The sequence below is a fragment of the Tachypleus tridentatus genome, chromosome 1, assembly GCF_004210375.1.
Source record: "Tachypleus tridentatus isolate NWPU-2018 chromosome 1, ASM421037v1, whole genome shotgun sequence".
Lineage (NCBI taxonomy): Eukaryota > Metazoa > Arthropoda > Merostomata > Xiphosura > Limulidae > Tachypleus > Tachypleus tridentatus.
This window is the reverse complement of record NC_134825.1, coordinates 148011145-148037293: the sequence shown is the minus strand read 5'-3', so window position 1 is coordinate 148037293 and position 26149 is coordinate 148011145. Positions and strand designations below refer to the sequence as shown.

Sequence of the window (26149 nt, the reverse complement as noted above, 5' to 3'; positions counted from 1 at the left end):
TTAACCTCTTGAGCTGAAGAAGCGCGTTTTATTATGTTATTTTTAAAATTGAAATATGCTGCAGGTAAAATCTAAGGTTTATGATCAAATTGTATCCGAGGGTTCTGATTGGACAAAATTTGGTTATGTTGCATCAGTGTGTTCCCTTGGCAACCAAGTAAACGTAATGGAGAATTTTAGCCAATGGTTATGATTCTTGTACGTCAACAATATCAATTAAACGTGAAGATCGGGTATATCCGATTTGATTTTATTACTCATCACGGTCTCTACCAATTTACCCTAAAATATAATAATATTACTCACCACGGTCTCTACCAATTTACCCTCAAAGCTAATAATATGCAGTAGCACATCGTTAGTTATATATGTATATACGACTGTAATAATTTTAAAATGTTAAACTTGCGTGTTGCTGCAGAAAGTGTCGTTTCGTGTCAGTTGTATGTCGATCGGTAATAGCCCAACAGCCGAGATACGGGGGCGACAGAGGTTTTTCGTCTTGACATATAAATTGTCTTAGTCGTACCTAACACGTTTCGGTTATTTCAAGAACAATGATTGTATGTTTGATTTTTGTTGAATTTTGGACAAATCTCTTTGAGGGCTATCTGGACTAGCCGTCCATAATTTAGAAGCGATAGACTAGAGGGATGGCAGATAGTCAACATTACTCACCGCCAACTCGTGGGCTACTTGAATCAAGAGTGGGATTGACTGGTTATATTATCCACCTCCGCAACTGAAAGGCCGATAATGTTTAGTGGGACGGAGATTCGAACTCCTGACCATCAGGTTGCGTGTCGAACGTCTTAACCACCTGACCATGCCGGGCCCAGGAGTAGCATTATAAGTCATGCGTTCTGCTTATTGGTCGTACTCTCTTTTATAAGGTGTATGAACCTGGTAGTTTAACCCACGTGTTACATAAGGTACACAGTGTCCAGGTTTAAAAGAGAAACACCTACACCTAGTATTAAAATTTTAAACTAAATGTTTTTCTTTATATGTTTAACGTATCACATATTCGGTGATGGGATTCGAGCTCGACATTTGCAGATTGCAGTCAAGCACCATAATCATCACGGCATACCAGTTTTAAGACACTCGTAATAATTACGTAAATATTTACGGGATCTGATAGTTTTTTCGCTATTTAAATATATTAGTGTACAGATTTGAGTACCTATTAAATTTTACATAAATAAAAATGAATCCCTAAATGATAATTAGGACTACACCATGATTAAAGCCGCGTTCTCAATTATGAAGTCCCTTCTCTGCCGTTTCACACAACGCTGTCCAGATATCATGGCGCTGTACCCAATAATAAACCGCCAACCACAGAAAATGTTATACTCCAATTCCATGTGTTAATATTTTACTACATATATATTTGAAGTTTCTCGTGATCCCTTGCTGAACAGTATCGAATTTTATGTTATTATTTACGTGAAGATATGAAATGGAAATCAAGTATTTGCATTAATAACTCAAATAAATATTTTGTTTCTTCAAATCCTTATGAGAAGTCCATTCGCCATGTTTCTGGGAAAATTATGGTGAAGATGGTAGATCTGATACCAAAAGAACGTATTTATCTGCAGATATTGACAATGACAAGTATTATTATACGATATTTAGTCCCGAAGATTTGGAGTCAATATACAAATTATCCAGCTGAGAAAGGTGTTCGACAACAACAACAACGAAAAAAAAAAGAAAAAGAAGAGGAATGGTTTGTTTGTTTCAAATTTCACGCAAAGCTACACGAGAGCTATATCCCCTAGCCGTCCCTAATTTAGTTGTGCAAGACTAGAGGGAAAGGTCAACTATTGAGCTACTCTTTTACCAACGAATAGTGGAATTGACCGTCAAATTATAACGCCCCCACGGCTGAAAGGGCGAGCATGTTTGGTGCGACCGGGATTCGAACTCCCGACTCGCGGATTACGAGTCAAACGTCTTAACCCACCTGGCAATGCCAGGCTTGTAATACTACCTTTTGAAAGCTTTTTCTCCTGACCGTACATTGTATTTTCCATTTTGTCTCAGAAGTTTTGCAACTGTAGGAAACATGAATCATTAGAAACCAATCTGAAAAATAGCCATTAGTAAATATTCTAGATTTCAACGGTGTATGAAAAAATTTGTCAAACATTTTATCTTAATACTAGATTTTAGGTTGGCTTTAATGGATTGTTCTTGCTTATTTCTACAGTGAGTCGACTTTGTTCTGACTTCTTTACTATGGCCATCTTCTTCTAAATAAGACCTGCTACAGAAACGGAAATGAATATTTCACTAAAGCCAAATTTTGCCATTTCGGTACTGTTTCCCCTGGAAAAAACATATGTATTAATATTACTTTATTTATATTTTTTGTCAATTTCACGTGTAAACTTTTCATGGATTTCTGTTACAAACGAGCAATAGAAAAGATAAAACACACACAAAAAATCTTATTAAACATATGTAAAAATTAATGTTAATTAGTATAAGTACTCTTCACAGTACTGTAACAATCCAGATATCTCATTTTATCGCTACTTCTGTTTAAACGTGATATGTCATTAATGGCACTTAACTACACAATCTTTATAATGGTTTGTGACAAGCTAGTTTATTCAAGAATTTTACAGAAGCAATCCCAAACGTTTTTACAATAATCTAGCACTGTAAACTATCACTTGTACATGTTTTTTATAGGACTACAATTCAGTTTACACAAAATGATATACAAAGTAACTTGTAATTACAATAAACTCTGTTAACATTTCTACCGCAAGCTCTCACAACTCTTTCTAGTGTATTTCTACAAGTGAATTATTCCGAAGTATCATTTTACTTTTACTAAAAAAACCTTTAAATACTTTTCACGACTATTTCTCCAATACAATACAGCAGTTATAACGTAAAAATGTGTTAATCAACATTCTCAAATAATAAAATCTGTTCTTAATTATTTTTTTTAAAAACAACAACTAAGTATAGCTTTTAACCCATGATCCATCTTCAAGTGGTGGATCAACAGAAACAGCAAACAAACGTTAACGCCAATCGAATATAGATAAGAAAGTACTGTCAAAAACAGTGTTGCTTAATTAATGTATATGTAAATTATACGTTGAAATAACAAAAACGGCTTATATTGTATTCAGAAAAGATATATTATTTTACACAAATTTAAAATCACGGCAGTGACAAGTAAAAATTAAAACAAATATATATGTATAGAGAGTCGACAAAAACGTCACCCTCCCTTGAAAATGTTAATTTGTTATATCTTTTATTAGATAACAGAAAAATATGTAAAACTGTATGTTTTTAGAACGCACTCGACGTGATTTGTTCAAATATAATCTCAAATCCTAATTTTAACACTGGATTTCGTAAATACCAGAACTTTTCACGATTTTAGTTACATTTTTTTCCTAAAAAGTGTTGTGCACCTGTTGTAGTTTCTTAGATCTTATTACTTCAACCAGTCTACAAAATAATCAAACAAGTTTCTCTCCAATTGTGGAGTCGTTTAAAGATATCTTAGAAATAATAGAATTTAAATTATCGAATGGCCAGGTTAATTGTAATAATAAGATCTAAGAAACTACACCAGATGCACAGCAATTTGTACGAGAAAATATTACTAAAATCATGAAAGTTCAGGTATTTACGAAAGCCGATGTTAAAATTAGGATTTGAGATAATATTTGAACAGATCTCGTCGAGTGCGTTTTAAAAACTTATAGTTTTACACATTATTACTTAATAAAAGATATAACAGATTAAAAACGTTTTTAAGGAGGGCCACATGTTTTTGGTCAACCCCCTGTATATATATTTAAAGCATCACCAGGCATGAATTATATATAATTATAGTTTGTTTTTATTTAGGGTTTTGATTGGGTGGTGCCGCTTTTGCAGCTTTAAGCCCGCTTTTCAGTCAGTGGCTGTTCTTGTTGTGTTAGTTATCAGAAGGCAAATAGTCTTGCATTCTTTCAGGTACTCGTGCTACAAAAGCTTCGAACGAATACAAATTTGTTGTAACAACAAAATGTAAATGAGAGAGTATTCTTAAAAAGATTGCTTGCGGGGAGAAGGTCCATTATGGTGTATCAAAAATTCTTTATAATGTTGAATATCAAAGAACTAAGTTACTGTTTAATTTTTTAAAACATAAATGTTGTGCAATATTCAACATTGGCTTTATTGTCATATGCCAAAACATCCATGAATTTATGAAGGTTTGATATTTACTGAAATATTAATATTACTTTGAAATTTTGTCTATCTTGTACCCAGAACATTGTTTCCGTTATTAAGATAAAAGTATTGATTAGTAATTTTCAACTTCCTTTTTTTTCTGTAAAACAATTTAGTTCGGTTACGTCTTAAAATTATTTACTCGTACAATATCTAAAAGTTTAAAGTTGTTTTGTGAAAATGCTACTTTTGATAATTCTTCTATTATGAAGATTAACTATGGTATCAATATTATATTATTAGCAATACAATGAGTTAAGCCTTTTGTGGATTTTGTAACAAATAATAATCATTTCCAAATTTGACTTTTTCCTGTTGGAAAGTTTAATTCAGCTATTGTTTACAACAAATATATTTAGCTTATTAAATAGATACCGAAAGTATTAATCCATAGTTATTGTTTTTTTTTAAAGTAAACAACGTTTTCATCAGAGTGTAATTTTTATATGGTTTATAAAATACAACACGAAACAACAAACATATATCGTATGGATTACTAGTAATTCTTACCAGAAATAACGTTTTCACCAAAACGCAATATAACCATTCAAACAAGTTTATTCTCAGAAAGATTAATTACGCTGATGAATTTCAATCAAACAAGCTCTTCATCCGACTTATGTAAAATCCACTTTGTTTTTAAACCTAATTTTTGTTGTTCAACGCATTATCACCATACATTTGCTAGTATTGATTGTTTGATTTGATGTGTAATTCACTTTAAGTTTTTATTATTACAGATAAATCAGCTTCATCAATACATCTCGTCATTTCAATTAGAGTGTTTCACAAAGTACAGCAACAATTTATCAAAAAAGTACAACATAATTACTCACACTTTGTGGTACGTGGTTTACGACACAGAAAAAGTCCAAATATTTATAGCGCCTTTCTCAAAACATAGTGATGCGACACAAAAAGTAAAAGATATGTTTAAAGAAAAGGAAAACAACGAGGTTATATTGTGAAGTTATGAGTAAGTACCAGTATTAGCTAGTTTCCTTGTACATTTGCATTTTCAATAGTGAAAAACTGCCACGATACAAAATGGAAAATTTCCAACCAGCGTTACGAATCTGCTATTAGATGGAAAAGCAGTACTTGGTGGTGATCAACATACAATGTTATGTTTGTTCTATGAAACAATACATTTAGAACCGGTAGTGACGAAACATTTGTTTTGGGTGTACGTAGAGCTATTTAAATCGGTGTTTTTGTAATGTTTTCAAACGTCTTTTTTCAAAAATCCTCTGAAGAGTTCTAGAGGAATGGGAAAAACAATGGTGGAATTCTTCTCGGTGGCGATGGAGCCCAAGGTCTGAAGATATCGGAGCTGCAGAGCACAAGAGTCAGCGATTACTTCGGAGGCTTCCTTCAGTGCTCGTGAGGCCCTCTGCTCTCCTTCTGCTGCAATCACCTTCAAAACATAAAATGTAACAACTCATATAAAAAAACTAAAATTCTAGCACTTAAGGCAGGACTACCTGCTTAATTTTTTATCCCGAAAAAATATAACATTCTTGAACCCACGTTTTTTTGTGTTTATAGCCACAAAGTTCTTCCCGCTTTGACATATTATTCAAATGTTCGTGATATCTAATTAAATAAGCAAAGAGTCACGTTTTGACACGTACACCCTTGTGCAAATTAATTGAAACAAGACGGAAAATTATGATTTTTTTCATTTTTTTGCGTTATATCTCTGAGAATCCAAAAATTACTCACAAATTAATACATGATATGACCGCCTTTATTTTTCAGAAGATCATTAATTCGCTTTGGCATCGAGTCCACGAGTTGACTGCAATCTTTACTAATTTTTGGATCACGGTACCACACCTCAGTTATAACCTCAATTAGCTTATCTTTCGTAGTACAGTCTTTTCCCCCGAAGTTTTTCTTTACAAATCGCCCAAAGATTTTCAATGGGATTTAAGTCCAGAGAGTTTCCAGGCCAGTCCAGCACCTTTATTTGCGTTGTAGTCATAAAATTCTTCACAAGTTTCGATGTGTGGCACGGAGCCAGATCCTGCTGAAAAATGCCACATTCATCTGGAAATCTCTTTTTCAATTCTGGAACGACTCTTCTCTGCAAAACTTCGATGTACTGTGGTCCTTGCATCATACCTTCTACGATATGTAAGCCTCTGACACCATAGTAGCTGAAAAAGCCCCAAAGCATCTTATTCAAGGAAAGTTTTACGAACTGATTGATGTGAGATTCTCGAAGTTTCTCACCTGGAGATCTGCGAACGTGCAGACTTCTTTGACCCTGTACGAAGAAACGAGTTTCGTCACTGAATAACACCTTCCTCCATTGTTCTTGCGTCCAGTTGTTGTATTTCAGACCCCATTGATACCGTTTTTTCTTCATTGAGTTGGTAAGAAGTAGTTTTTTGACTGGTCTCCTTGCCCTTCTAACGCAATCTCGAATGACGTAATATTCTTCAAAATTTCGTCATATATCCCAAAAATAGATCGACCGTACTGCAAAGCAAAGTTAATGACGCCGTATGTGTGAAAAAACAACTATTATAGGAAATCAGCGGGTCCAGCAAGCCAATATCGGCTGCCATGCTGAAAATATTATAAAATGACTATTTATTTCAATTAATTTGCATAAGGGTATACATACAAAGCATAAAGTGACTGTAAACACACAAAAAAGTAATCGTAAGTCTAAGGTATTCTTTTGATTTATTTGACTCCAAGTCGACAAGTGACAACTGCTTAGTGCTTTGGTTGTTACGTACAAAACATTTCTGATGTAATGTGTAATAGCACTTTGTTCACATAACATTCGTTGTTCGAAATAAATGAACTTATTAACAATAAGCAACACTAATGTGAGGCATCTAAGCAAATTTACTACAAATCCTTCACATTAAGTAGCGAAAATAATATATGCATATATCTGTACTTGTAACAAGTACATCATATGTAAGAAATTCATATATACCTTTTTCATGTAAGGTTTTTGTAACTCTATAAAAAAACTTTCGAACTGTAGAAAATTTTTACTTACTAGGAATAATAACGGTAGAAGACTTTTAACAACAGCTGGATACAAATTAAAATTACCAACGATAGTTAAATAGTACGGAAATACGGTCTTAAAATTGCTCTCAAATATTGTTTTAAAAATAACTTGTAATTTTACGAAAGCCCTGATCTGCAAGGTGAAAAATAAAAATATACAGAGCTTCTCCCGTTCTTACGAGATAATAATTTAAATTTACGAGATTAGACCTTCATACAAATTTTTACTTTCACCTTGTGGTTCAGGACTTCCATACAATTCAACTGAAAGTTATCACCTTAGCGCGAGCTTCTCGAGCTGCTTCAGCTTCTGCGGCCATTGCTCTCTGGAGCTGAACGGGTAAACGAACGTCTTTTCTACAAAAGTAAACAAATACATTCTTATAGAAAATTACATGTATAGTTTAATTTGAATACTAATAACGTTTTCATTTGAACTTTTATCATTTAAAAGCAAGTTGAAGCATATTATTTCTAATTAGTGATCTAACAACATGACCTACTTAACTGTTCTAAGATAGAACGTTCTATGTATTATATCCTAGCCGATCTAAAGAGTATTGGATTGAGCGAAACGCATCGTCGGCAATGGATATAACAAATGTAGTGTGGTAGGAATATTATTATTATTATACACTTTTCTAATTCCTGAAAATCTTCAAAAGGCTATATTAAAAGCGTAGTGTTAGAAACATAATAGGCCTAACAGAACGTCTTATGAGAAGTATAAATTAATATAAATTGGCAGACTGACCTGACGGCAACAAGGCAAAATCCCATTCTGTGAACCCCTAATTTGTTTTTAGAACTTTGCAAATGCAAAAAATTGGGATTTCGAGAATCTTTCTACGTAAAGACAAGATACTTGCCCGGCATGGCTAGGTGGTTTTCGATATTCGGTGAATTTCGTCAAGAATAATAGTGTATCTCTAGTTTTGCATTTCAGGTGAAAAATTATTTATAAGCATAGTATTGATAATGTGATAATCATTTTGCACGCAAATTGAACAGTAAAATGCTTAACAGACCCTCTATAATAAACGTTCAGCTTGTTATGCGTGTCTGGGGTTGATTGCTAACGATTGATTGGTCATAATATTTGAAAACACTCTTGGAAGGAAATCAGTAAACACAAAACATTTGTGTTTGTATAATTTAATTTTTCTTTACCAATATATTTCATATATGCTCCTGTATATTGTACAATAATATATGTTTTCAACAATTAAAATCATATGATAAATATCGTATAGATACTTATAAAAGAAATTCTCTTTGACGCACACGCATTTCATCAGTAGTTCTAAAACACTTTAAACTTTACGTTAATTGGCATTAAGAGCTGTTAACCAGTCTTGCGGGTTGATAAAGGTTTGGTTAATAATTATATTATCAAGGCATATCGTGCGTACCTGTCTACGGCAAATTTTGCCTAACATCGTCTAAGTCTGCTGGTGACATTTAACGATATAATGCTAAGCGCATTAAGTCAGATTATTGTTATAAGAATGATGGGCAAGTTATTCATACATTATAATGCCACAAATCGTATTTTTGCAAGATACAAGAGCATTATCACATCTATCAAAATAATCAGCATGTTATACAAGCAACGAATCATGTTATACAAGCACCAAATCATGAAGAAACTCTTGAAACTACAAAACTCTTTCATTCATGCAGAGATGTTAATGATGTTATAGCAACATCTGCACACACACACACACACACACACACACACGTCACTGAGAGACATTACACAGAGACGGGAGCTTACGACTCTCATGAAAGTGAAATATCCGGTGGTGTGAATATACTTTCTTAATCATCAAGTTTCCATATCCGGCTCAACAACTTGAAAATAATCTATTCAACCCGGATGTGTACTACCGATAAACAGCTCATGGTAAAAAGATCAAAGGATTCTGGCTCTTCTTCTTTTTTTTCTTCAAATCAGTAACAGAACCTTTCTTCTACTATTTGCTAATGATTTTGAAGTAGTAACGTCAGATCTTCATTTGCGCGTGGATACAGTGACTGGCGTCATATTCATCAACATTTAGGGGAGGCATAACGAATCTAAGGAACACATGCAAACTTGTGAAGTGCTTGTAATGAACATGAATACAGTACACGAAGTATCATCTGATAAAGGAAAACATGAAGTTCAGGTTAATGTAAATTTGTTGATAGAATTACTACTGTGACCATGGTTATTGTAAAAAGTAATCTTCCATTTAGAGAACACAGAGGTAAAGCTGGACACAAGCTGAAAAAAAAAAGATAAACCACAGTGTTTTATTGGAACTGATAAAGCTTCTGAGTCAGTATAACATGTCATATTCAAAGCATATGAATAAAATAAATGCTAATTCCAAGACATACAAAATAGTTGCAACTACAGAGAGGTGCTTCAGTTACTTTCATCAGTAAAACAGTTATATTGCTTGTTATAATAAAAATATGACCCAGAAATTTATATCATATGAAGTTAGAAATCTTGGTATGTTCTATTTACAGGTTGATTTCACACAAGGCATCACTACAACTGACCAGTGTGCTGTAATAGTCCAGTATGTACTTGATGGGAGAGTAACTGAAAAGCTGCTGGTTCTCGTTCCCTTCCACGACCACAGTGGTAGTGGACAAAGATTGTTCGGTCAAGTAAGAAGCATATTTGGAGATTGTAACATATTCATACCAATATGAGTATTTCAAGCAGATCAGATGGAGCAGGAGCTTGCCATAGGCTGCACAGTGGTTTTCAGGCAAAACTTTCTGCTGCCATGGATACAAATGTTCAGGTGTGATGTTATGCACATGTTCTCAAATTAGTTGTGATGACAGGTTAAACAAAGGAATGAGTTGCAAAAAGCCGCAGATTTCCTCAAAGTCCCTACAAGCAAATGAATACTAGAAAAGGGAAATTGAGAGCAAAGTGGAGGCAGAGAAACTGAGAAAAGTTAAATTGATAGGCAAAAGACGTTGGTCAGGATATTCATGACCATTATCAACTGTGTTCAGGACATCTAGAGACCATTCCAAAGCTATTTTACCAGAGCTGATCAAGTGCCTGGCTATTTTGAAGTGCTTAAACTCACATGATTCTGCCATGAAAACAGAGGTTAGAGGAATACTGGAGGGCTTTCGAAGGTGTGAATTAATTTTGACCACTCACACCTTCATTTCTGTTTTTCTGAATCTCACACCTCTATAGAATACACCTTCAAACAAGTGGATTTGATTCGGTTCAGGGTTGGAAACAAATGAAAATTATACAGTTCAACTGAGAACACTAAAGGACGACATTGTAGCTACAGCAGACGAGTTTGCGAGACAAATGAATGTAATTTTGTGCAACATTAATTGGCCAAATCTGTTGGATTTTAAAGAATGTGAAGTTATCAAGATGTCAGCTGAATTTTATGAGTGAAGGAAGATAAAGCGAAAATCTAAGTCTGATAAAACAAGATCTATAGAAGGGGATACAACTATATCACCTACGATTACATACAAGATTGATACTTTAAAAGTGATATTTGATCAATGAACAGGAAGTCTGACGAAACTATTTACAGAGCATGGTCAGTTGTATGCTGGCAAGCAGTGATTTCACTCAAAGAGTTTTGCTGACATATAGAAAAAGGGTCTGTCTGCTGGATCATTGAATAAGATACGTTAGCTCATGGAACACCTGGATCTTATAAAAAATAAGGCCTGAACTGGTGCGTATTGAAAGCGTGCATTCGAAGCTAAAACAAAGTTTAGAAGACCTGTAACTGCCTTTGAACTGATGTTGGTCGAGCGAGGTGACACCGCTGATGCAATCTGGGGCTGACCACAGAGTAGAATAGGAGAAAGTTACTTCGTAAAAATCTTTCTGGAGGTGAAATGATGTTTAATGTGTTTTTAGTTGCTTGAGAAAAACGTGCTACGTTCTGAGCAATATGACAATTTACATAAAATCTATCAGTTTTTTCGGACATTTTCCATCACTCAAGTTCACTGTTTCTCGAAGCCAACGAAAATAAAAACAAGATTGGTATTTCATAAGCAACCAACATTCTAACAGAGACAAGAAACGGTCAAGGCATAGATATGCTCTCAAAATCATCTTATGAAGACAAACGGCTGCTGGTGTATTGAATTCAGATTTTGAGATACTATCAATGCACACGAACACTGGACACTTACATGTATTTTTTAATGTATGTGTTATATATATACAGATTGAGAACATACTAATATAGAAGAACACACATATTTTCACTTTGATGCACATCAGATTTCTGTGAGGAATGATAGTTTTACACATGAATTTCGTATAACATGCTAACATCATAAAGTGTTTACTAATTTAAATTAAGAGTTAGGGACCGTCTTTAAAATAAACATTACTTTTTTCCGGCAAGAGTTTCATTTATTCTTTGTAACTTATGGATTCTTCACCCGTCATCTAATAATATGGAAGTCCAATTAACAATGTAATTTAATATACTTCTCAAATATTATCAGGTCACCAATGGAATGCCCGTAATAAGCATTTGACACTTCCCCAAAGGAGGCGCAGTCAGACACAAATTTAAAACCATGTTTCACCAGCTTGTAAAAGGTGTTCACTCCACAGTAATATTACCTATTAACACAAGGTTTACAATTATTCTCTTTACTTTTACATACTTTGAAAATTTTTCGTGTAAAAGTATCAAGAGAGCTGGAATATTTGTAAATTTAACCATAATTTTATAGTATTATTTCATTATTCGTACTTCCGTATTTTTATCCCTGTACATACACACACGCAGCAGGAAATATAAAATTAATGCAAGATTTTTAACTTTATACATTGTTTACACAACAATAAAAGAAGACTTAATTATTTTTTCTATTTTATCTATAATCCTCTAATACATTATATTATACAATTTACATTAGATTAACAATCAGAGTGTTACATTTCTACGCGTTCCACTTTCACTCCCCAAGGGTCAGTAGCTTCATCCAAACTGGCCTGCATCACGTGACTGATGCTTTCTCTTTCCGAGAGAATTTCCGAGAGATTTTTGGTTCCCAGAACATTCCTGAGAGTGGTTGCTGCAAGGAGACGTGTTGAATGGCCATAATCTTCTACGTTGGAAATGGCAATGGTAGCATTACTGATCCGGTAGTAAACAACAGCGTCGACGGCCACGGTTACGGAGTCTCTGGACAGAATCTGGAAAGAATCACGTGCATAGCAGTTTCCACGAGGAGAACAAACATGCACATTTTTCATCGTGTAATATAAGTAACAACAGTTGCTAACTTTTCTAAATGATTGCGGGCCATCGTTGCACAGTGAAAATGGTAACAATAAGCTAGCCGTCCATAATTTAGAAAAGGGAAGGCAATAAGTCATCACCACCCACCGCAAACTATTGAGATTCTCTTTTACAGACTAATAATGGGATTGACCGGTACATTATAATGCTTTTACGGCGAAAAGGGCGAGCATGTTTAGAAGTATAGGGACTCAAACCCAAAGTTTACGGGTCGAGCGCCCTAACCACCTGGCCATGCCAGGCTGACAAAGAAAAGGTATTATTTAACTTAATATTTCTGTTACGGTAAAATCTCCCTTCCACGGCGTTACGTAGTCTGAGGGTCGCGAGTTCGAATCCACGTCACGCCAAACATGCTTGCCTTTCAACTGTGGGGGCGTTATAATGTGACTGTGATTCCCACTATTCTTTAGTAAAAAGAGTAGCTCAAGAGTTGGCGGTGGGCGGTGATGACTATCTGCCTTCCCTCCAGTCTTACTCTGCTAAATTAGGGACGGCTAGAGCAGATAGCCCTTGTGCAGTTTTGCGCGAAATTAAAAACAAACCAATACAATCCACGGGATCCTGTTAATGAAGTCATTTACAAGAACTTCAAAGATTACCGAATCTGATTCTCTATAAATATGGAAAGTAGCAACGTTATTTTTCATTAAATTGGTCAGCACAGTCCCCTTCTGCCTTTCTTCAATAGATTTCTGTGAGTGATAAAGCACCGTTAGGCGTTTTTGTACGTAACTACAGAACAACGAGTTTGATAAAAAAATCTGTTAAGCGTATTTGTATGATGTGTTAACAATAGAACACCTTTATCAGATACCTCGCTGTACATATTCGTTTAATGTGAACACTTATGTCGCGCATAGTTAACAGTCTTTGGGAAGGACAGGAGTTTAACTACATTATAGCTACTAACATTTAGCATATAAATATTCAGTAATATGGAATTTATTAAACCTTACACAATTCATAGGAGATGATAAAAATGAGCTATAATTAAAAAGTTGTTTCCCTGTAATTTAGCACAAAGACACACAGTGGGCTACTTTTACTGTATCCACCACGGGTATCGAGCACAAAGACACACAGTGGGCTACTTTTACTGTATCCACCACGGGTATCGAGCACAAAGACACACAGTGGGCTACTTTTACTGTATCCACCACGGGTATCGAGCACAAAGACACACAGTGGGCTACTTTTACTGTATCCACCACGGGTATCGAGCACAAAGACACACAGTGGGCTACTTTTACTGTATCCACCACGGGTATCGAGCACAAAGACACACAGTGGGCTACTTTACTGTATCCACCACGGGTATCGAGCACAAAGACACACAGTGGGCTACTTTACTGTATCCACCACGGGTATCGAGCACAAAGACACACAGTGGGCTACTTTTACTGTATCCACCACGGGTATCGAGCACAAAGACACACAGTGGGCTACTTTTACTGTATCCACCACGGGTATCGAGCACAAAGACACACAGTGGGCTACTTTTACTGTATCCACCACGGGTATCGAGCACAAAGACACACAGTGGGCTACTTTTACTGTATCCACCACGGGTATCGAGCACAAAGACACACAGTGGGCTACTTTTACTGTATCCACCACGGGTATCGAGCACAAAGACACACAGTGGGCTACTTTTACTGTATCCACCACGGGTATCGAGCACAAAGACACACAGTGGGCTACTTTTACTGTATCCACCACGGGTATCGAGCACAAAGACACACAGTGGGCTACTTTTACTGTATCCACCACGGGTATCGAGCACAAAGACACACAGTGGGCTACTTTTACTGTATCCACCACGGGTATCGAAACTTTTTCTGAAAAAAAAATCTATTCTATGATGTAATTAACTCGAATTTCTAAGCGTTTATTACGTGTTTACCTTAGTTGTGAAACCAGACAGAACATTTCTTTGATCAGACTCTAGATAAATAAACAGAACTATTGTTAAGCAAGGGTACGTTTATATTACACTCGTCTTTCAACGTTTTCACATTATAACGTCTTTCATTAAAGCAGTAACTGTCTGCTAAAATGCAATCTTGCAGATAAAGGGAAATATTTAAAATACCAATGGCAACTATATTTAATAACCCAGTTGCACAGCGTCATGTTTGCGGACTCCTACTGCTAGAAACCATGTTTCGATAACAGTTGAGGGCAGACCACATATAGTCCATTGTGTAGCTTTATGCTTAATTCGAACCAAACAAGTATAACTTAATAGTAATACGTACAATATTCAAATTGTGTAGGTCTTAATGTAAGAAATATATCGTCGATTCCTTTTTTTCTTTGTTTAGTGCAAGGGATTATGTAACAACAACAAAAAAACGAAATAATACTAAAAATGACCTGTCAAAACTAAAACTGCAGTTAAGGTGTACATAGCAGGGAACAACTGAAGCGATATTAAGTGTAATGCCATTTTAGTTTGTCCATACAAACGACCCATAATCAATTCCTGTTGGTGGGCAACGAATTCCCAGTGTGTGTGTGGGTATGTGTTGTTGGCTGGTGTTTTGATTATCTGTATACAATCTGAGGGTCGCGGGTTCGAATCCTGGTCGCACCAAACACGCTCGCCCTTTCAGCCATGGCCGCGTTATAATGTGACGGTCAATACACCTACTCATTGATAAAAGAGCAGCCTTAGAGTTGGCGGTGGGCGGTAATGACTAGCTGTCTTCCCTCTAGTCTTACACAGCTAAATTAGGGACGGCTAGCGCAGATAGCCCTGTTGTAGCTTTGCGCGAAATTAAAAAACAAAACAAATCAGTCATCTGTCTACATGATTTGTTGCATGTAAATGTACGTGTTTTCACTGAAGCTTCATATTCATTAGCATCAATTTTTTAGTTTTTTTCAGTGAGTTTGTCTAATAAGTATTTGTACTTTGTTTGCCGTGTTATCCCCTTGTTCGCAGTGTGCGTGTGTATGTCTACATGGCTTGTTATACCGTACTCTTTGTTGTATATGTGGAACATTGCATTTTGATTCTTGGAAGCACTGTAAATTTTCTTTTGTAAAAACATATTCCCAACACAATTAATAGCAGTCTAATCGTCAAGTGCATGTCAAAAGAACATTTTTTTTTTATTAATTTGAAAAGTTCATTTGAAAAATGAGGGCCCCCCACAGAACTTGTAAACTTTGAACCCTCACAAAAATTAGTCCAAGCCTGATTGGGAGAATAAGAAAACAAAGCTTAAGTCTTACAGGACTAGAAGAATCACAGAAGTTATCTTATTAACGGGTAGAGGAGTGCCATCTGGTAAGACTGTCTTTAGAGAAACATTAATTATATATTTATTAAATAAACAACCAAGAGTTGTTTAATTTATTGTATAAGGACATATAGATGAAATCATTTCAGACATAGTTGTATTCATTGTCTATTTCAAGCGCAAAGATAAACAATGGACACATCTGCGATACATAATCATGTTCACAGTACATGAAAGCTCTTCTTTTAATGTTAGAATATGGCTAATCGTGGTTCGTGTTAAATTTCGCACAAAGCCACACGAGGATTGTCTTCATTAGATGTCCCTAGTGTAGCAATGAAAAACTAGAAGGAAAGCAGCGAACTTTTGGGCTAGTCTTTTAACAACAAATAGTGAAACTGACCGTGATGTTATATCCCCATGGATGTAAGGGAGAGCATATTTGGTGGGTCACCGTGGTAAGTAACTAATATCCTTTTTAAGAATTAGAAGTATATTGTGATTGAAATACTATTATTATATACTTTTCTAACCCTTGAAAATCTCGAAGTGACCAGATTAACAGAGTAATGCTACAAAATATGAAAATGTAGCATAATGTCTCATGATGAATTTAATCCATTAATAGCATAGTTGAATTAGTTTATGTTGAATATACAAGACTGTTTAGTTTAAAAGTTATTATTTAGTTTATTTAACCATATAATATTTAATGATTATTTAGTTTTCAAAACAAGTGTTAAAAGTTAATTACTTTAAAAGCGATAATTATGAAAAGTTTCGTTACGCACTTCTGTACGAATCGTAAGTTGTGTATGCAGTGTAAGTGTTACACTAGGCTTTTGTAATATCATCAGCTTACTCGACGTTTCTAGGTTATTTCATTACACGTAACATCATTGTTACTAGAAGGCTAGATATTTCTAGATTTTTCTGTTGCATGTTATAAATACATGTAGACAAAAAAAGTTAATGAAAGTAAAAGTGGAGAAAAGGGAAGTCAGGCTGCGTGATTGTGAGTTTAATCATAAAGAGCATATCGCGGTGATTTCAAACTGAGCATCACAGCCTTGTATTATAATAATAGAGATAGAAGAGAATAATTTGTATTATCAGAAATTGTCCTAATATAACTGAATCTGCCTGTACGTATTAAAAAACCAAATATAAAATTGTTTAAAGCTCTAGATAATATTGTGAAAATTCACAGGGTAAGCAAATTTATCACTTATTCTATTGTGATAACAGAAGAGAGAGGAAATAATTCGTTGTGACAAATGGGTTCTAAAGTAATTGAACCAGTCTATGGGGGTTTTTGACAGAAAAGAGATTATTTAAATCTCTAGATTTAACTGTTGTACCTAATAGTATAATGAATTTTTGTAAATAAGTTTGACTGTTTTGAATACATTATTTTAAAACAAATGGATTGTGTGGTGTCTGTTTATTGCTGAAATTATTCGTCAGCGAGTGACAGACACCTACGGTAAAGAATCCAGGCCCTATAAAAACTTCATAGCTTACCCCTATATTTCGTGTGATTTGATTAATAAATAAAAGTGATACACCTTTTAAATCACAATTACATATGAATACAAATAAATGATATTTTGCTAAATGTTTTGACAAGATATTCTTGTTTTGCAATAATAAATACATGTGCGTTAAAATAAATATCATAGTGGTCAAAATATCGAAAATATTTATATAAAAACGGCTCTTTTGGGTTCAGAAAATTTTTTTACCTAGAGGAGCGAACAACGTTTCGACCTTCTTTGGTCATCGTCAGGTTCACAAAGTTCTCTTGCATTTGCATCGATAACAAAACAATGTAACATATAATTAATATTAATAAATATGTATATTTAACATCTTATTCATCTGCAAGGTGAACACATTGTCTGGGTCTAGGGTGTTATTATGAAAAACAAAGGGTTTGTTGCACTTTATGAAAACTATGTTAATTTTGAATACACTGGGCATCGCCCGCAGACGAACCGGACCTTCTCACGAAAAGATATTCATACAAGGATCGTTAAACATGTACGCTGTTGAATTAAATGTGCTAGGTTAAAACACAAAATTAAACATGATTTTGTTATCACTTTTAAAACATCTCTTGCTTTAAAATATCTTGTGAGATTTTGGTTTCAGACATGCGAAAAATTTCAGTACAAACTATTTAATGTTTCAAGTCTAAACGTCAATGCTTCGGTTTAAGACACCAATGTTTCCATTCACACAACTTAATTTTTATTTGAACACTTTTATGTCTAAAGCTACATCATTATAGGTGATTTTAGAGTTACTATTATTTTTAAACTAGAGGTGTTAAGCCTGTCTATATATTTTTAAAATGAGACATTAAATGATGTGAAATGTTACCTTCAGGGATTTAAATATATGCCCGAAACTTACAACTTCGCTTTTAAATTCTTAATAAAATAACTTGGAAGTCAGTGTTTTGCGTTCAAATTGTATACGTTTTGATTCTTGTTTTAGTCGTGATTTTATGAGAGGTGTTTGGTTTTGAGATAGGTTAATAAAATTTCGGAAAAAAGGAAACATTGTAGTTCCCCTTGGAATTTTGGAACACATTGCCATTGGAAACACATTTTTCGAGTTTTAGAGTCATGCCTCAACTCAACTCATTCCAAAGGATAGTCTTCATCCATAACGTGAATCTAAATAAATCCAGCAAACTCATTGCTATGGGATTGGACAAACCTTCTGGTATCTTTAATATAATAATATACATAGGTTCCTCAGTGCAGTTCCAATAACCAAATTAGTGGGCTACTATAAATCAAAGAGTGGGATTTGAAAGCCACTCGTATAAAGCACTCAACGTCTCAAAATATAGAGCACAATTTTCTTTCAGCGGTAACTGAACGCAACCAAAAAAAACCTATAATCCAGTCCAGTACGAAAGTAGACTTTAGTAAAGAATCTACAAAAAGTTTATGAAAATGCTTGCAGCAATGTAAACTTCGGTGTCGAAAAATAATGGGCAACATTATACAGATCGAACACGACTGACGATAGAAGACAGAATTCGGGGGCAGCACACGATCTGTAACAGTGTTTCCATAAAGTACAATTAACACTTTTTTGTAACAAAAATTAATTATTAGACAAATTAAAATATATTTATTAACGTTTAATATAGTATTCCGCTGCTACAACGATAAGTCTACGGATTTACAACGCTGAAATGAGGGGCTCTATTCCCCTCGGCCTGATGTGGCTTTTCTATAAGAATGGTTTGTTTTAAATTTCGCGCAAAGCTACACGAGGGCTGTATACGCTAGCCGTCCCTAATTTAGCAGTGTAAGACTAGAGGGAAGGTAGCTAATCATCACCACTCACCGCCAACTCTTGGGCTACTCTTTTACCAACGAATAGTGAGATTGACCGCCACATTATAACGCTCCGATGGCTGAAAGGGCGAGCATATTTGGTGCGACGGGGATTCGAACCCGCTGCTATAAGAAAAACACACATACACACACGTTTAATATGGCAGATTTAAAAGTATCCTAACATAAGGATTCATTTCTATATTACTAATAATGACTATCTTCGATTCACAAAATATTTGCGGTAGTTTTCATGCTACTGGTTGAAATTTTTCTTATTTTTCACGCATGACATTTAAGATGACGGCCCTCCAGTGGCACGTCTGCGGACTCACACTGCTAGAAATCGCGTTTCGATAACCGTGGTGGACAGAGCACAGATAGTCCACTGTGTAGCTTTGTGCTTAACTCCAAATAGTCAATCAATCAAAAATCGATGAAATCGTGCTTTCTTGCAGGCTTTGTGTACAAGATCGATAATCTGTATGACAAGGATAACCTTTTACAACTTTTACACTTAACATAGACGTCAGAAACGGGGTGAAGTGGAGTTGAAAGGGAAGACGTTCCAATAGTCAAATTGGGGAGTTCGAATATCGTTCGATCACTTTAATATTTCGCTTACAGCAATGTTTTTTCCAATCGAAATGAGAGAAGAATCTAGATTTAAAATTATAAAACATTACACTATTAGTAACTTTTATTATCTTAAACATTTTTACAATTTGTATGACTTATAATTCTGTGGTACAAAGTAAATAATTTAGTTAGTATTTTTCATGTACAATACAATATTGTTGAATAATGTTTTTAAGCGGTTTTATTAACCGCCAAAATCTTTTTTTATTGCCTTTTATAACTTTAAAAATCTCTTTTCAATACCCGTTGGAGTCGCAGTAAAGTTAGCCCACTGTGTATCTTTGTGCTTAACATGAAACAAACAAAATAATTTTTATTCATTTAGAGCTGTACCCTCACATCCAACAATTATTTTTTTTTTTTTACTTTTCAATGCGCATAGTTAATATAACGAAATAAGCTGAAAGGCATAAATTTTCTTCACAATAAAAAATCTTGGGACGAAATATTTTTGAAACGAAAGTGTGTGTGTGTGTGTGTGTGTGTTTGTTTTCTTTTACTAAAGCCACATTGGGCTACATGCTGTGTAGAAGATGAGAATCGAATCCCTGATTTTAGCCGAAACGAAAGTAAAGAATGTTAAGGAATTTTCTCAAACAATGATTGTTTTCAAGGCTGTTTAGATAATCTCTAGTTAGTTTGTGTTTCTATCCATAAGTATTCAGGTACGTCATCAATCAAGTAGGTTTATGTACTAACTTATTTAAAGGTCCCTTAATGAAATATACAAGATTTAATTAAACACTTCGTATTCATAGGAAATCTTCTTATATGTTTTGATATATATATTTTAAAGATCCACACAAACTTGAAATCAATGTATATGGATTTATAACGCTAAAATCAGGGGCTCGATTCCCCTCGGTGGGCTCAGCAGATAGCCCGATGTGGCTTTGCTATGAGAAAACACACACGTCTATCATTATAGGGCAAACAAACTTTCGTATTCATCTTAAATTCATCAGTGCGTTTTGACACAGCAAGGACAAAAACTTTAGCTTTTATTTAAAATATTCTGCAGATTGTAATAAAAGACATAAAGTAATACAATTACTATTATAATACATACGATGTCATTCTAACGAAGTGAAACGTAATAATAGTACTTTCATTATTTGATCATTCATTAATAGATTTTAAGATTAAGAGATTGTCCTCTGACAATTAAGTACGATGTTTACGAAAGCAAAAGATATACAAAATAAAAAGAACTTTAGTTTCTAAATTATGTAAGTCTGGAGTGTTTAAGCGATATTTTTAACCCAGAACTTTTTAGAGAAATGAAAAATATTTTAAACTTTCATTGGGATATCACTTCCAAAAAAAAATTACGTTTACGGCAAAGAGGGAAAAAAATAAACTAATCATTACGATCAAAGTTAACGGTTAATTTTACAGTTCGAGTTTGTTTGTTTCTCTAAAACGGAGCCACACTGGTCTATCAGTTGTGTCAACCGCTTGGAATCAAACCCCAAATTTTAGCGTTGTAAGTCCATAGACTTATCGCTGCCGTACAGGGGAACTACAGTACGAGTCGACGTTTATCATAGTAATATTTGATTAAGAAAGTTGATAATTGGGAAAATATTAGTATTAAAGCATGAACACCTGGAATAATCGAACTAAAAATGAAACAAAAGGGGAGGTTTACCTACCTCTTGAGGTGGCACATCAAATGAAACTGTCCTCAAGTCCACTTTGCAGTAGGTGTCGATGCACGGGATGATGAAGAATATGCCTGAAACAGAATCGTTTTGGCTTTGGTCACTAGGACTCGGCTTATCTGAAAAATAGAGGGTGCATAAGACAAGCACAGAACGGCTTGTGCCATTCCGAATTTGTTGTATCTAATAATGTTGCAAGGAAAAGGGGTTCCAGTGAACTGAAGCAAAACGTTTGGCAAATGAAATCCTTTGGCAAACTTTCAATCGTGGTATTGCCAAATATTATAAATCAAACCTAAAAAGAAACGAGTTACTAGACCATGGGACGAACGGTACGGGAGCCTTTTTCATGTCATTCTTTTCTCCAAATGCATTGAATATTTCACTTGGGTAGAATTTAAAAACAATCAAACAAACAGAATATTTCGAATTTTTGTGCTTCTGCAAACAATTTATAGCATAGCTGGGATAGAAAGTTTGTTTTATCATTGATCATTTATACTAAATGATTTACACTAAATACACTTTTATGACGTAGCTTATAAGATATATTTTAACAGCTTTTCTTCAGTCGTTTATAATCTTTGTTTACAGTCAGATTAATAATGTGTTTTTGAAAAATTAACAGTAATAATAACCTGAGTCGACTAATTCGAATTTTGAGAGTCTTGAAAAGATAGTATTTAAAGAAACGAAAGAAAGTATCTGACAAAAATTTTACATTAAATTATTAAACAATACACAAATTGAAAGAGAACATGAAATGCCCTACATTGAAAAGTTACAAAATACCTACTTGAAGTATTTATGATAATTAAGAGTGAACATCAGTTTTCTGTTACGTTAACAGTATTAGATATATTAATGGATTGAATGTTCTAATCAAGTCAAATGACCATTTGTCGTACATGAACAACCTAAACTTGGAGATTTCTATTTCCTCCTTTAGAAACCAATAAGCTAACTCGAAAATAAAGAGACTATAGAAACCACAAACGAACAAACACAGATGGTAGGTAATGCATGTAAGTTGTGATTTTCTTCGTTTTCTTTCGTCTATTACAGAGCGATGCCCGTTCCACACTATTCGACCTTTCTTGATGGGAATCAAATCATCTGCTTCCAATCAAGACAATTCCTTTTCTTGGTACGTGATGTGATTGGAGGTTCCCAAAGTAAAGTTTAGGTTAAATGTATGAGGATATACGAGAGGATTTTTAGATAATTGAGCAAGGACAAGAAACATTAACACATGACTACATGGAATAATACAGATAAGTACTGGATGAAAGAAATAGGGCTGCACAACTTAAAGTATTGAAAAGTTAATTATAATTAATTAACAAGGTGGAAAGAGTTATATATCTAACTGCAAGACATATTATATGAGATTATTCAAAATATAGATGGAAGAGAAAATCCACGAAAAAATATAGTTCTCTACTTATGTGATGTGTAGCTGGTGAAGAAATAAACAGATGTGGATGTCTGATAGACAATGAGGGTCAATAATATATATGCTATCCAAGTAGATAAAAAACACGAATATTTTGATATACATATACAAGATACACAAAATGTAACGAGCAGTTGGATGCCAAGACATAATTCCGTTATTATTCCTGGAATAATAAAAGACGTATGGTTAATTACATTAATTAACATTGCTATCTAAAGTTGGTAACATTTTTTTCTTGTAATCCTTTGAATTTTGAAAAAAAACAGTTAAAGAAATAGGGGGCGCAAAAATTGCAATAACATAAACTAAAATTTGTTTCACTTTTATATGCCACAAGTAAGATGATGCCCGAATTAAAATATTGTTTATAAATGTTTACGTAATCAAGAGTACAATACTAGAAATAAGTGTTATTAGCGCAGCTTTCTCACAGCTTATTATTTACAGTATTCCATTTGCAGTCCTCTCAGATAATAGTGTGGTTAATTCATAACAAAATCATATATGAACTGCAAAATAAACTACTATGTTGGGAAAAATAAGATTAACTTTCTTTATCATTTTTAATAATAAAAAAGTTTAATAAAATATTATTATTTTTAGCTGTTGAACATTTTAATTGAAAAATAAACTCGATATAACATTTAAAAATGTTTTGACAATAAACAAAGAAACGTGTAATATATTTTAACCTGATACTTAAAGCCACATACGTTAACCCTGAATCCCATAAAAAAAATACTCTTGAAGAAACTGTTCTTACCTGGGCCTTTGGCGCCACCTCTCAAAAGTCTACCAAGCCTGAATATCACTGCTCTCTCGTACTCTTGAACGACCTAAGACATTTTAACAAATACGAAGTGATAAAGAAGTATTGAAACAAATTAGCATTATCAGATAAGGTCTTACAGCTACATTTTAAGTCAAATAAAATTTACTACAGAAATATGTTTGAATACAGCTCCTAATCCACGGTGCTCTTCACCGCTGAATCTTCAAACGAAGATGAGATTTTTGCAACATTCAATACACCATTGGAACATAGGTGAAAATTAGCTCAATAAATCTAATAACACAATATATTTATTTTACGATGAAAACATAATATTTGGGAAGAATATAATATAAAGTAATATATAAATAACAACAGTATCTAAATATGATATTATAAATGTATCAACGGAGGAACAGATAAATACTGATATACAGAAGCAGAAAGAGAGATATGATATAGTTTTGTTTTACAACAGCGTACCTTGATACAAAAAATGAAGGAGAAGGGTAAAGTTGCTACAATCAACAGAAATGATATGGCCGTTAGGATATAAGCACAGATGCTAGGACTTTCATTCACCTTGGCTGAAAAAAAAGCACACAAACCAAAGCCTTAGAAACAGAGACAAGGGTAAACTTTCAAATAGTGAATAATTTTGTAGTTAATTTAATAAGAGCCTTTATATGTATTTATAATATAACAAGGCAAAATATAACTCAATAAGTTAGAAAGTGCACTTCATTACATACTAATGAAACTCATTAATTATTAACAAAAAAACTACGTATCTACAATTCAATGTATGAGCTCTTTCTTACAGCGTGATAAACCTACAAGCACATTTATAAAAATATTTTATCTTAAATATAATATACATAGGTAAAAGCAACTTTATGTTGACCATGTCTAAAAGAAAGATATTATGCTCTTTTCTACGGACATGGTAAACTAATTAATTATAGAAAAATATTATTAAACTTGAACAAAAACCATTATAAACAAATATAAGTGGGAAGGATGATTATCTTGCGATAGTTATAAAAAATTGAAAAGCTAGTTGTACTGTAATACGTTTAAATATTTTATATTATAAAGTTTATTTATTGCAGATTCCAAACGACTTTTATTCACACCCTTCTTATAGTAAAACGACTGTTTCAGAATGTTTTTAGTACATTTAGAATTGTAGAAGAACTCATCCATTTCTTCTTTTCTGTTTCAACATTAGACGCTTCAGAAAAAAGGTAAACGTTCATCTGAAGAGAAAGTTATCTTCACAAGGAAAGTCAAATGTAACTACGACAACTTTACGATATATTTTGACATCAACTATTTTATTTGGAGTGATCGGTTATTTCTTCTTCTAACTTCAAATTAAATAGTCCTAGTAGATGATGCCTAGTTTTAAATCAATGTTAAACACTACACTTCTAATTTAAAATTTCAAAAATCTCCACTTATTATTATGGCGTTATTTTGGTTATTCAACTAATTAGTAGGCGTTTATTTGATTCAAAGACACTTTTTCCGGCTTAAACTGATATTGCTATTATATTTTAACACTAGTATTAATTAATGAGGTTTGTGTGGACCCTAATTACTTCTTAAACCCATTTTTCTAAACAATTTATGAAAAACTATTTGTGTGTCCATGGCATTATTTGTTATACGGTCTCTAATCGAATATAAATCATACAAATAATATAAAACTAAGTGTTTTCAATTCTAATCATTACTATTGGATATTCTTAAATATTTTACAGAGAAAACATCATTCAAAGTTACAGTCAATTCTTTATACTAACAGCATCAATAGGCAAAAACAAACTTACTCTATATGATGCTATATGTGTACTCCACCGGCCAATAGAACACAGAGTAATATATAATTACACAAAACACAATACATACGCACAATCATAAATGAAGTTTTCAAACAGTTGGGAAAGCTCTTGGACTTCATGAAATACATGCATTATAATATACATTAAACTATTTACTTCGACTAATTAGCTTAATAAAAAATAATAGTATTGAAAATCAAAATCGATGTTGAGATATTTTTTATATCTACGTGTTGATATTTTGTTTGAAAACCAATTTTAGAGATAAACTAAAATCTAAATATAGAACAACATAACACAGAATACGCTTATTAAATAAAATGTAGTTTGTATTTGTTTTTGAAATTTCGCACAAAGCTACTCGAAGGCTATTTGCGCTAACCGTCCCTGATTTAGCAGTGTGAGACTAAAGGGAAAGCAACTAGTCATCGCCACCCACCGGCAGCTCTTAGGCTACTCTTTTACCAACGAATAGTGGGATTAGCCGTAACATTATAATGCCCCACGGCTGAAAGGGCGAGCATGTTTGGTGCGA

General features: G+C 33.8%; 1 protein-coding gene across 18 annotated transcripts in view; it reads right to left on the bottom strand.

Moving 5' to 3' along the window:
• Nucleotides 1–2597: 2597 nt before the first annotated feature.
• The window catches only part of LOC143226539 (band 7 protein AGAP004871-like), a 191754-nt gene continuing 168202 nt past the window's right edge, over nucleotides 2598–26149 (bottom strand). For 17 of the 18 annotated variants that reach the window (XM_076457688.1, XM_076457673.1, XM_076457647.1 and 14 more), the window contains 6 exons: nucleotides 24251–24354; nucleotides 23759–23831; nucleotides 21528–21655; nucleotides 12258–12517; nucleotides 7581–7659; nucleotides 2598–5680 (listed from right to left, as the gene is read on the bottom strand). In XM_076457688.1, coding sequence (XP_076313803.1) covers nucleotides 5489–5680; nucleotides 7581–7659; nucleotides 12258–12517; nucleotides 21528–21655; nucleotides 23759–23831; nucleotides 24251–24354 — 836 coding nt within the window. In that variant the 3' untranslated portion in view covers nucleotides 2598–5488. The remainder of the gene's footprint in view (nucleotides 5681–7580; nucleotides 7660–12257; nucleotides 12518–21527; nucleotides 21656–23758; nucleotides 23832–24250; nucleotides 24355–26149) is intronic. The other variant, XM_076457657.1, reaches the window with a different exon arrangement.